Source organism: Syngnathoides biaculeatus, chromosome 17, assembly GCF_019802595.1.
Source record: "Syngnathoides biaculeatus isolate LvHL_M chromosome 17, ASM1980259v1, whole genome shotgun sequence".
NCBI classification, from domain to species: Eukaryota; Metazoa; Chordata; class Actinopteri; order Syngnathiformes; family Syngnathidae; genus Syngnathoides; species Syngnathoides biaculeatus.
Genome location: NC_084656.1, coordinates 10,478,855 through 10,492,820, shown reverse-complemented (window position 1 = coordinate 10,492,820; position 13,966 = coordinate 10,478,855). Strand labels below are relative to the sequence as shown.

Sequence of the window (13,966 nt, the reverse complement as noted above, 5' to 3'; positions counted from 1 at the left end):
TGCCATTTTAGTTGCTTTTTTTCCCCCTCCCGCGGGAAAGAGTCAAAAAGCTCTCATTTTGAGAAGGCATGAGTTTTTGTGACCTGCTGTAAAGCGCATCATTTCTGCTCCCATTTTGCTCTTATGACAGCTTTTCAGATTAACCGCTGGCCCACCGTCCTGACGGCACGCCACGCTAACAGCTTTTTATCATTTTGGGAAATGGGCTCGCCCAGACGTCGGAAACAGTGATTTGTTCCATCTGTTCCTGTCAACCGCGAGTGGCGTCCCGATGATGTGTGCCTTGTGTTCGCTGTTGAGATACTCGGGGATTGAAAGATCAAATTCAAGTATATGAATTACTGGGAAGGCTTTAGATGCAATCTAAGTCACATGTCTGCTAAAATCGTAGTTGGCATGACAATGCTGTGAACGATCGGATCAGCGATTAGCTTTTGTGGCTTCCGTATATATGTGGGGGGGGTTAACTGTTCCTTTCCTTTATCTTGGGAAGATTGCACATTGTCTCATCCAATGGACATGGGCTAAGGAAGAACCCAGAAAACTGTGGTGACAACTTTTTGTTTCACTTTTAAAACCATATTGGTTTTTCATATTCTTTTCTTTCTTGGTGAAAAATGAGACATTTTTATTTTATATTTTTTGACATCTTACCATTCTCAGTGAAAAGTATATAAATGTAATGGAAACATAAAGCCAAGCGCATGAGAGTAAGTAGATATGGATGTGAATAGTTTGATAACCCAAGTTAGGATTGTTTGGATGTAAAAATAAAATTGTGTACATTTTTTTTTTCACTTTTAAAATTCAGATTTTTTTTTTTTTATACAAATATATACAATTTAGGTGTGTGAAAATCTATCAAGGCTATTCCAAAACTAATCCAAATTAGCTTTGGACAAAAAACAGGCTCATCGATGATGGGTCAAGATGACCACATTGTTTTCCACGTTCTTATTTATATATTTTTCTTTTTGCAAGCCGATCTAGACACATTTAGAAGTTGGTTTCCTTTAGATTTTGTGTGAAATTGTTACTATAAAAGGGCGGCACGGTGGTGCAGCTGGAAAGCATTGCCATCATAGTTCTGAGGTCCGGGGTTATAGCCCGGCCCTCCCTGTGTGGAGTTTGCATGTTCTCCTCGTGCCTGCATAGGTTTTCTCCGGGCACTCCGGTTTCCTCCCACATCCCAAAAACATGAAACATTAATTGGATGCTCTAAATTGCCCCTAAGTGTGATTGTGAGTGCAGCTGTTCGTGTGCCCTGCAATTGGCTGGCAACCAGTTCAGGGTGTACCCCGCCTCTTGCCCGTTGACAGCTGGCATAGGCTCCGGCACTCACGCCACTCGTGTGAGGATAAGCGGCAAAGAAAAATGGATGGATGGATGGAAAATAAAATTTTCTACCATTATGGGCCCATGTTTAAGAGTGCAACAGACAAACACAATGTTTTCATGTAATCTAGATTTTGTACATCCATGCGCAGCTAAAATATCATCCAAACACTGAATCCAACTTATCTTGGTTAGATGCAACTAAAATTGGACAGCTTCTGCCAAGCAGGCTGGCAGAAAAACTTAACGGCCACCTCGCGGGCCAAACGCAGTACATAGCAGGTAGATAGAAGTAGGGCATCAATAATACACGAGTACCTCATTATATTCTGCTGTCTCCACATACATATTGTAGAAATACATTTGCAACCCGTAATCAAGTGTTGTGAGACACACGCACACGAGTCCTGCTTGTCCTATTCAATGCTATACTATCGCTATCATAATGACCCAGACACCGGGGCTGACAGGGTCACAGGCCATATGCCAGACAACACACACACACACAACGTACATTGTGTTGACAAGGCAGGATCGCTATTATCCAACTGGTGTTTGTGGGTAGACGACTTTCTCGTAGACACCAGCTCATCAATTGTTCAACACCAGCCACTCTTGCTTGTTTGCAACGAAGCAGGTTTTTTTTTAGCAATCAATTAATCAAACGGTTGAAATTGCTTTCAAAATACAAAAAAAATGACTGCAAAGTTTCATAGAAGTCTTTATTTTCTGCAGTATTTTGCTAGCTCGCTAAACCAAGAAAGAAACAATGAGCCAAACCTTACCTGTTTTGTGATATTTGGTAATAAGAATTGGAAAAGGATTTGTTTTATGATGGTACAACTTTTAGGAGGCTAATTCACTGCTAACCCAGGTTATCATTGATGACAAAATGACTCTGTGGCTCATGATGACCACCATGACATTGAGGAAACAGAAATACTTAGTTGGGAGGTGAGGCAAAATGTATCCCAAAAAGTATCAATTTAAGTGGCTTAAAGAACAAATAAATGTGGGATTGCAGTCATGGTTTGAGGACAAAAATAAAAACACTTATTTTAAAAAAAGCATCACATTATGGAGTTTGTGTGTGCGTGTGTGTGTGTTGGTGTGGATAGCATAATTTCTCGTAAACGGGAACCATGTCACTTTTTACGTGCATAAGAAAAATTGGGAGAAAGCAAAAAACTTTTTAATCTTATAAAGCTTGCTACATTTTTTGAAACATGATCTCTAGATGACAGAGGCTTACTTGAACTCAAAACTCACACAAAACACAATCAAGAGTGGAATTGTACAGAATATTTAATTAAATCTGCAGGGGATCTATAGGGAACCGCAAAGAGGCATCTGACTATGACGAGGATCCACAAACCGTGGTGAACGAAAGAAAATATACATATGACAAGGGAAATAGAACGTCTGTTGGGCGAAAGTTGAAAAGCTGAGCGTTTAATGCGTCTAGTCTCCCGTGAGCGGGTGAGAGAACAAAGTTGGAATTTTGTGTGACGCCAGTAATTTCCCCCAAATTATTAGGCACTCATCCTGCACATCAAGGCACTATTACAGTGAGTACTCACAAATATACATCACCTGGTTGGTGTTGTGGTCTGTCTTAGTCGGCTCGGTCCGTGAGGAGGTAGGTTTGGGTGATGAACGTGATACACGCAAAAAAAAAAACAGGTGAATAAAGGGAATTAAGTTGTTCTTTATGCATTCTGTGGTCGGTTGCGACTGTTTCTCTTCCTGCCTTATCAGGGACTTGGTGGCATTTTCAGCGTGATCACCCTTGGCTGGAAACATACCTGGTACTTTTAGTGGCACCTGCTCTGACCGCTTACCGGTGGGCCACGTAGATGCTGGGAAGCAGAGTCTGTTCTCATCCGGGCATTTGCATTGGCCGGACTGCGTGTCGGAACCAAAGGAAAGATTGGGGGACGGCTGGCCCAAGTATGGAAACTATGCATAAATATAGGAATTTGAGAAGGAGGGGGGGGAATACGTTTTCACAGTACTGTGTATGGATTTATGAACACAGCGGCGCAAGAATGCATGTGCAGTTACTGCCGTACTTAATGTTTTTCCGTTTGGATGTTTTATATTTGTGGCCTGAAAGTGTTTTTCATACATTTATTTACTGTAATTATTATGTTACCACTATGTTAGTGATAGACTATGGCACCGCCTGACTTTCCGTGTTACTTCACCGACGTAGTAACAAATGCATTGTGAACACCCCAATGGTTTTTTTTTTTTACTCAAGGGTTCCCCACCCTAACATATAGCTATTTATTAACACCCAAGCCAGTGTTGTATGTCGTCTGTACTGCATGTGTAAATAGTGCGTGCGTGCGTGTGTGTGTGTGTGAGTGTGAGTGTGAGAGAGAGAGAGAGAACAAATGTGGTCTACACTAGCCGAGACCAGTGGGAGTCTGACTGCTGTTAGCGAGTAATCATGTAACTCGGCACCTCGCCGCCGCAGGCTCAAACAATAAGGTCAAACTGTTGTGTAAAATGACACCACTCTATGTTTGGCTTCATTTTATTACACTCCCCGATGTGTTTACCTGTTATGAGCACAGGTCAGGCAGATCAAGCAGTGTTATTTCCTCTTATTTCCCCCGTGGACGAGCCATGCCCCATCGCTTTTATTTGGCAAACAGTAGCCATTGACTTGCTTGGGTCAAAAAGTGACATGGCCGGATTGGTTCAGAAGCCGTCAGACCCCAGAGTTGGGTCTGTGTCTCTCAGGAAGCTGTAACCAATTTAACCTTGCCCTCAGGTGGAATTACATCTGCCACTACTGCAGTAGCTCAAGAAGTGCGATCGGTGCCTATCCTCAATCTGGAAAAACTACCTGGGGCAAGCATGCTACAATGCAATGCAAGCGTTGTCGGTCGAATCAATAATCAAGAGAATAAAAACAATTTGTTACATGATAAATTTTGGTATAAAGGAATTATTTTTAGGTCATGTTGGCTAGAATACATTTCTCAAGACATTGGATACGTCTAACCCCAAAGCTTCTATGCTGGGCTAAGGATAAAAAGTACTGTGCATTTTGCATTTCATTTATACTTCAAGTTTCCAGAGTCTGGAAAAAAATTCTGAGAACCACAAAAGTGAAGCTGCTTAAAGTCCAGTATGAACTTTAACCAGTCAGTATTGGCTTGGGTAAACATGTTATTTGCTGGTGTGGGTCCATTGTCTTTATCAAGTCCACTGTCTCCCAGGAAATTTTAGAGCACTTAATGCTTCCCGCTGGCGATAAGCTTTTGGGAGACTGATTTTACATCCCAGCAGGGTTTGGCACCTGCCCACAAAGCAAAACCTACCAGTACTTGGTTTAATAGCCTTGGAATAACAGTACCTGGTTGGCCGGCAAACTCTCCTGACTTGAACCCCATTGAAAATTTATGGGGTATTGTCAGAAGGCAAATGAGGCAACAGAAGCCCTTAAATGCAGATGATCTGAAGGCCAATATTCAAGCAACTTGGGCTACAATCACACATGAACTGTGGAAAAGGTTGATCACCTCCATGAAAATTGAAATATTTCACTTTGTGTGTGGTCAACTAATGTAACAGTTTGAATTTTTTAAACAAATTATTGAAATAAATTGACTTTTCCTTGATATTGTCATTTGTGGGCACATTATTATTTTCTCTCACATTGTCTACATTCACACGTAAAGAGTTACTCAACTAACATAGCTTTTTCATCCAACATTTGATCAATCTAGTTATGCGTGAGGCATGGCATATGGTGCATTCAAGAATAGCTTGGAAATTTGTGCTGTTGCATTTTAAAAACAATTTCAAGAATCTTAATGAACATAAAATTGTGATTGTGTGTATGAGTTAGGCATAGCGTAGTCAAGTTTCATTGATGTTTGGTTTTCTTGCTCTTTTATGGGCTCCTGATTCTGGTGAAACTTTTGTTACTTTGATATAAAAGTGAATCTTACTCGTAGGTGAACGGTTCACACGTGCATGGACTGGCCATGGCCCCTCCCCACTTACATGCACTCTCTCTAATCAAATGCGTATCACTATTATTCCTTAATGAATTATAACTTAATGGGTTTTTTTTTTCCCAAGACGGTTACTTTAGATTTTATTGATGAAAGCCCCGAGAGAGGCTCACACACACTCATGCACACGTTTAATAAAATGAAACTATGACAAAGGGGCACCTTGGACATCAAGGGCAAAAGGGCTGGCACTGCACTGAAAGCCCCCCCACAACCACCACTCTCCCCTCCTTCCCTCTCCATTCCCCTAGAGCACTCCCGAGTTGGAGTGCTGAGACGTGAGACCTTGAAATGGGAGATTTCCTTCTTTGCAGTTTTTGGGAATGTGCCACCCCTTTCTGTGCATCATAATCACTTTCCTGAACATCCCTCTCATTTTCTAGAAGTTTCCAGAGCTGAAATTCAAGTATGTGGAGGAGGACCAGCCCGAGGACTTCTTCATCCCGTACGTCTGGTCGCTGGTCTTCAATTCGGGAGTGGGCCTCCACTGGAGCCCGCATGGCATCGAGCTCTTCAGCATGGACTCTGGCTGAGTGTGTATCCCTTAGTAGAGACTGACACTTTGTACAAGTGTGTGTCTGTGTAAAGAGTGGGTGATGCTTTTTATAGGACATTGCTTTGGAAGTGCCTCGACCTTGTGTTAAGCGGCGTCGCAGCGCAACCTCATTTTGTTGTAAACCAAAACAATCCCTCTGGCTTCTTCACTGGGAATCTTCCGGGGGGCTTGACCTGCTTCCACAGTAATGCTAAAGGTTCCCAAAGCTTAAGCTTGCGTTGGTGGCAGTGGGGGGCACTGCAGAGACCAGTAACAGATAATAATCCTGGTTGTTTTTTCTTCTTTAAAAAAGGTCATATAAGACATGCACAGAGGACTTAACACTCTGAATAACTCATTTACAGATGCACTGAATGGCAAAACTATACACCAGGGATTTCATGAATATTCTGTAAAATGCTCACTTTTAATGGTAAGTTAGCTTTTTATTCGCGCCTGTGTCGCTGCTGAAAGAGCATTAGGGCCACAGTGAACAACTAAACGTGACTACAAGAATAATATCAAAGTGTGTTTGTAGAACAAGATGAGTTATCTTTTTTTACAGGAAAAATAGTTTGGTTTTTCTTCATGAATATTGTTCCCCCACTATTTGCAGAGGATAGGGACTGAGCCCTGGCACGAATGACAAAAATCTACAGGTAATGGACCCCTCCCTCCTTTTTTTTTTTTTTTTTTTTTTAAATCAGTGAATAAACAGTATGTGAACTTGAAACTGCAAATATGCTTGAGGGCATAACAGTACAGCTATGAACACATACTTGTATTAAGTTAACACTCATAAATTACACTCCCCCCCCCGCCTTGCAAAATATGCTTTATTTTCCTTACTTTGTCTATCAAATTCCAGATATTACAAGAAAATGCTACAAAGTCAAAACATTACAAGAGGAATTAAAGTGTGAAAAAAACATGGTAAATGTTACTTTTTATGAGAATCAAAGTTTTAATTAAATGAGCATTAACTTACTCCATGAGTAGATGGATAATATGACTATCAACATAAAACTTAATTGTCTAGACTGCAGTTCTACTCTTGAAATGTTACGGGTTTTGTTGGTAGTTTAATACTTCATTTTTGTCATGACAACTCATAAAATATTGTCAAGACTACAAGAAATCTAAATATTGCTAGAATAAAGTTGAAGTATTTCGAGAATTGCCTTTTATCGTTAATAGATGCACAGTGTTTTGACCATGAACGCAAGTTTTCAAAAAAAACAAGTGGCTTTACTTTTACTCTTCCATTTATTTCATGACAAAAATATGAATATGAAATAATGGGTAAAATATTACAAGAATGATTTCATAATATACTGTAAAAACTGTTCTTAAAAAAAGTCCTAAACAAACTTTCTGAAAATAGATACCATACTACATGAATGGGAATATCAGCTAAATTCAATTTTAACAAACTAAAATACTTTTGAGTTATTTCTATTATTATTACAGTTCCTCATAAGACAGTGTCTTTTGAAAAATATAGATCACATTATTTTTAAAAATACTTTATGAATTTGAGAATCCAAGATGTGAGAAAGTTGAAATATAACTAATATGAGAATACATTTTTAAAAATGAACTTAAAAAATACTATCTCCATACTCTAACTCTTGAATGACTTATTTTTCTTTGTAATTTTTAATGGTTTTCTTTGATTTTCCCCTTATTCTTCTCTGTATTGCGTGAATGTCTTTGATCTTTAAAAATAAGAAATTATACAACCCAGTGCAAGCCAAGGTAATTGACCTTTGATTTAAGTTGCATTACAGTAGCAGGTTACTTTCACTTCACATTGTCGCTTTTTATGCATGTTTGGCATTTGCATTATTTATTTTCTGTTTTTATTTTTTAGAAACTGGGCCCCTCCAAATGTGTCCAAAAAAAAATATGTATTAGGTACACATTATACACACTTGAACATATAGGAAGAGGTGAGTTTTACTTGACAAGAAGGGATTTCAATAAAAAACTAATTGTATCAAAGCGGGAGATCCTTGGTGTCAAATTATGAACAAAGTGAAACGCTGTTGGATTAGTTGAGCAATTACAGTGGAACACAAATCAGGTACTAGATGTTTCTCGTGCAGGTTTGGATTTATTTCCCATTGTAAATTGGGGGGGGGGGGGGCAGTGAAACTTCATGTGTTCCTGGATCAAACAATCGCCATCAGAAGACCGATAGTAAAATTTGTTTTTGTTAAATTTTGTTAAAGGCCACAATAATGAGAGACAGAAGTTCTTAGTGAACTTTATTATTATTGTCTTTGTGGTCTAAACATTACATCTTCTTCTTCTTCTTCTTTTCCTTTCGGCTTGTCCCGTTAGGGGTCGCCACAGCGTGTCATCTTTTGCCATCTTAGCCTATCTCCTGCATCTTCCTCTCTAACCCCAACTGCCCTCATGTCTTCCCTCACCACATCCATAAACCTTCTCTTTGGTCTTCCTCTCGCTCTTTTGCCTGGGAGCTCCATCCTCAGCATCCTTCTACCAATATACTCACTCTCTCGCCTCTGAACATGTCCAAACCATCGAAGTCTGCTCTCTCGAATCTTGTCTCCAAAACATCCAGCTTTGGCTGTCCCTCGAATGAGTTCATTTCTAATCCTATCCAACCTGGTCACTCCGAGCGAGAACCTCAACATCTTCATTTCTGCCACCTCCAGTTCAGCTTCCTGTTGTTTCTTCAGTGCCACCGTCTCTAATCCGTACATCATGGCCGGCCTCACCACTGTTTTGTAAACTTTGCCCTTCATCCTAGCAGAGACTCTTCTGTCACATAACACACCAGACACCTTTCGCCAGCTGTTCCAACCTGCTTGGACCCGTTTCTTCACTTCCTGACCACACTCTCCATTGCTCTGTATTGTTGACCCCAAGTATTTGAAGTCGTCCACCCTCGCTATCTCTTCTCCCTGTAGCCTCACTCTTCCCCCTCTACTTTTCTCATTCACGCACATATTTCTGTTTTACTTCTGCTAATCTTCATTCCTCTCCTTTCCAGTGCATGTTTCCATCTTTCCAATTGTTCCTCTGCATGCTCCCTGCTTTCACTGCATATGACAATATCATCTGCGAACATCATGGTCCAAGGGGATTCCAGTCTAACCTCATCTGTCAGCCTATCCATTACCACTGCAAACAGGAAGGGGCTCAGAGCTGATCCCTGATGCAGTCCCACCTCCACCTTAAATTCCTCTGTCACACCTAAGGCACACCTCACCATTGTTCTGCTGCCATCATACATGTCCTGTACTATTTTAACATACTTCTCTGCCACACCAGACTTACGCATGCAGTACCACAGTTCCTCTCTTGGTACTCTGTCATAGGCTTTCTCTAGATCCACAAAGACACAATGTAGCTCCTTCTGACCTTCTCTGTACTTTTCCACGAGCATCCTCAAGGCAAATAATGCATCTGTGGTACTCTTTCTAGGCATGAAACCATACTGTTGCTCGCAGATACTTACTTCTGTCCTGAGTCTAGCCTCCACTACTCTTCCCATAACTTCATTGTGTGGCTCATCAACTTTATTCCTCTATAGTTCCCACAGCTCTGAACATCCCCTTTGTTCTTAAAAATGGGAACTAGAACACTTTTCCTCCATTCTTCAGGCATCTTTTCACCCGCTAGTATTCTGTTGAATAAGTTGGTCAAAAAACCACAGCCATCTCTCCAAATTGCTTCCATACCTCTACCGGTATGTCATCAGGACCAACTGCCTTCCCATTTTTCATCCTTTGTAATGCCTTTCTGACTTCCCCCTTAGTAATCATTTCCACTTCCTGGTCCTTCACTCTTGCCTCTTCAACTCTTCCTTCTCTGTCATTTTCTTCATTCATCAGCTTCTCAAAGTATTCTTTCCATCTATTTAGCACACTACCGGCACCAGTCAACACATTTCCATCTCTATCCTTAATCACCCTACCTTCTGCACATCCTTCCCATCTCTATCCCTCTGTCTGGCCAACCTGTAGAGATCCTTTTCTCCTTCTTTCGTGTCCAACCTGGTGTACATGTCTTCATATGCCTCTTGTTTAGCCTTTGCCACATCTACCTTTGCCCTACGTCGCATCTCGATGTACTCCTTTCGCCTCTCCTCAGTCCTCTCAGTATCCCACTTCTTCTTCGCTAATCTCTTTCCTTGTATGACTCCCTGTATTTTGGGGTTCCACCACCAAGTCTCCTTCTCCCCTTTCCTACCAGATGACACACCAAGTACTCTCCTGCCTGTCTCTCTGATCACCTTGGCTGTCGTCGTCCAGTCTTCCGGGAGCTTCGGTTGTCCATCGAGAGCCTGTCTCACCTCTTTCCGGAAGGCCGCACAACATTCTTCCTTCCTCAGCTTCCACCACATGGTTCTCTGCTCTACCTTTGTCTTCTTAATCTTCCTACCCACCACCAGAATCATCCTACATACTACCATCCTATGCTGTCGAGCTACACTCTCCCCTACCACTACTTTACAGTCAGTAACCTCCTTCAGATTACATCGTCTGCACAAAATATAATCTACCTGCGTGGTTCTACCTCCGCTCTTGTAGGTCACTATATGCTCCTCCCTCTTCAGGAAATAAGTGTTCACTACAGCCATCTCCATCCTTTTTGCAAAGTCCACCACCATCTGTCCCTCAAAGTTCCTTTCCTGGATGCCATACTTACCCATCACTTCTTCATCGCCCCTGTTTCCTTTACCAATATGTCCATTACAATCTGCACCAATCACAACTCTCTCGCTGTCTGGGATGCTCAGAACTACTTCATCTAGTTCCTTCCAGAATTTCTCTTTCAACTCTAGGTCACATCCTACCTGTGGTGCATAGCCGCTAACCACATTATACATAACATCCTCAATTTCAAATTTTAGTCTCATCACTCGATCTGATACTCTTTTCACCTCCAAGACATTCTTAGCCAGCTCTTCCTTTAAAATAACCCCTACTCCATTTCTCTTCCCATCTACTCCGTGGTAGAATAATTTAAACCCTGCTCCCAAACTTCTAGCCTTACTACCTTTCCACCTGCTCTCTTGGATGCACAGAATATCAACCTTTCTCCTAATCATCATGTCAACCAACTCCTGAGCTTTTCCTGTCATAGTCCCAACATTCAAAGTCCCTACACTCAGTTGTAGGCTCTGTTCATTCCTCTTTTTCTTCTGACGCTGGATCCGGTTTCCTCCTCTTCTTTGTCTTCGACCCACAGTAGCTGAATTTCCACCGACGCCCTGCAGGTTAGCAGTGCCGGGGGCGGGCGTTGTTAACCCGGGCCACGACCGATCCGGTATGGGATTCTTTAGATGAACGCTCATATTTGTTTGGCACAGTTTTTACGCCGGATGCCCTTCCTGACGCAACCCTCTGCATTTATCCGGGCTTGGGACCGGCCTACAGATTGCACTGGTTTGTGCCCCCCATAGGGCTGCATTGTGGTCTAAACATTACATACACATTAAAAATGCTTTCAAGAACATGGGGAAGCCCAGATGAAGAGGTCATGGCTTTGGAAGCTCCTGATAGGTTAACTGACAAGGTGAATTAATTGACAGCACACCTAGGTATGTATTTAAGGCCACAACTAAAACACGCTGGTTCCTCGACTCATCCTCCAATTTCTAGATACTTGAAGTTGCCACGTTCATTTGTTCAAACAATTATATGCAATGGGAATGTCCAGCCATCACACCACTCACGAAGGAGACGGGCTCTGTATCAGAGATGGAACATCTTTTGGTCCGAAATGTGCGAATCAACCCCAGAATAAAAGCCAAAGACATTTTAAGATTCTGGATGAAGCTGGTAAGTTTCATTATCCACAGTGAAAAGAGTCCTGCACAGGCATGGGCTGAAAGTTCTCTCACTCAGAATGAAGTCATTAATTACTCTTAAAGAAACACAGGTTACAGTTTGCAAAAAAACACCAAGACAAAGATCTTAATTTCTGGAGATGTGGTCTGATGAAAATAAAGAAATTAATATGGAATTATTTAATTATTACAGCATTTAACAAAATGAAATAACTTTTGTGATCCTGACTGACCTGATACAGGAGAGGCTTAGTCTGATTTGACTTCAGACATTGAGGAAAAAAAAGAACATTTTGCACAGTATATGTAAACTTCTAGCTTCAACTGTATATTATTGCATATTAAAGTAGTTGTATCATGAGAAAAAAGTCAAAATTTGACAAAAATAAAGTTGAAGAAAGTGAAAGAAATGTTAACTGCTTCCATTAGGAAACCCAATGATTTGCTCATGTATCCCAAAAATGGGTGTGGATGTTTTTGCTTTTGAACATGCAAATATTGTGGGAAAAATTTTCACTTTGCTTAAAAAAAAAAAAAAAAAAAGCTATGTTATCAAGAGAAACAAGTGAGGATCTTACTTTTTTAAAAGTAGTTTTAGGGGAATAAAAAGTATTTGAAAGTATAATGAAATAAAATGCAATGTGTCATTGGGTAATACCAAAGGTTACAAGCATTAAAAAAAATGACGAGAAAATGGTAGTTTTACAGCACTGGAGTTGTAAGATTGTGGCAAAGATGATAATTTGACATGAAGAATTGTCATTTTACAGGAATAAAGTTGCAGTATGAGAAACAACGTAACAGTTTTATGGGAATAGAGTTGTCTGTTTATTTTCACCTGGGTGAAATTAAACTGTTAAATGAAAAGAGTCATAATTGAATTTTACAAGAATGGCTAAAAAGTTAAGAGGAGAGGAGAGGGGGGGGCAAGGGAGGTTTAAAAAAAAAAAAAAAAAAGACACAATGGCTGCCACTTCCCAAGAGAGTTTTACGCCGTTGTATGGATTTTCCTCTGTGCCTGAAATTGTTGTGCGGTCAAGGACAATGCTAATGTTTCTTTCTCTCTGTAGTGGTTCACTCTCACATGCCCGTGGCTTCATTACGGGGGGGGGGGGGGGGGGGGGGTTTGAGGTGGCAGATGGCTGAATGGAGGTACTTCCAAAGAGACATGGCCTTCCGTGGGCCGCCATGCCACCGGGGTCACCTTACCGACGGCTCTCGTTTCACGTGACTGCAGCAAGATGGATGAAACTGCTGCTCCCCCCACCCACCACCTCAAGGTGGATGCAAAGAGTCGTTACTACATAAAATAAAGTAGGACGGTGGGGGGAGTTAACTCAAGTAGTTTTTTACTTCTCTGGCTGTGGAAACGATACATTATGTCATGTCAAAATTACTACCTGAGTAAAGTCTTGGAGAACAAAAAGTTATTTTAAAGAAATTAACTGATCACTTGGAGAGAAAAATAATTTTGTGTGAAAAAAAGTATTAGGATGGAAAAAAGAACTAAGAACAAGGGGGAAATCACAATTTAAATAGAGGATTTTTTTGTGTTTTTTTTTTTTTTTTTTTTTTTTTTTAAACTAAGAAGCTGGGCGGTACAGTGGATCAGCTGGTAAAGCGTTGGCCTGAAAGTTCTGAGGTCCCGGGTTCATTCCTGGACCCGCCTGTGTGGAGTTTGCATGTACTCCCCATGCCTGTGTGTGTTTTCTGCAGGATCTCTGGTTTCCTCCCAGATCCCCAAAACATTCACCATTAGTTGTACACTCTAAATTGCCCCCAGGTGTGATTGAGAGTGCAGCTGTTTGTCTCGATGTGCCTTGCAATTGGCTGGCAACCAGTTCAGGGTGTACCCCGCCTCCTGCCCGTTGACAGGTGGGATAGGCTCTAGCACCCCTGGTGACCCTCGTGAGGATAAGGGGCAAAGAAAATAGATGTATGGATTAAGAAAACTGGTTAGAGTGTTGGGCTTACTGATGTGAGGACTGGGGTTCAAACAAAATATTACAAAATATGTAGATGCTGAAGGGATCAGGGGATGACAAAAGGCCACTGCATTCGTTTACACCCTGAAAATAAAGATAACAAATATTGAGTCTATATTTTATTGCTGAGCAAATATTCAATTAATTGCTGCACACTCAGTAAGATAGAAATACTGCAGTGTGGAATGTAGTGTGCAGTTGTATGGAACTGACAGACACGCTTCCTGCGTGGCTAACATTCCCACTGTAC

The 13,966-nt window shown here is 41.2% G+C and overlaps 1 protein-coding gene across 2 annotated transcripts in view; it reads left to right on the top strand.

The window, feature by feature from the left end:
* The window catches only part of dym (dymeclin), a 57,307-nt gene extending 49,538 nt beyond the window's left edge, over positions 1–7,769 (top strand). For both annotated transcript variants that reach the window (XM_061800453.1, XM_061800452.1), the window contains one exon: positions 5,753–7,769. In XM_061800453.1, coding sequence (XP_061656437.1) covers positions 5,753–5,902 — 150 coding nt within the window. In that variant the 3' untranslated portion in view covers positions 5,903–7,769. The remainder of the gene's footprint in view (positions 1–5,752) is intronic.
* The last annotated feature ends 6,197 nt before the right edge of the window (positions 7,770–13,966 follow it).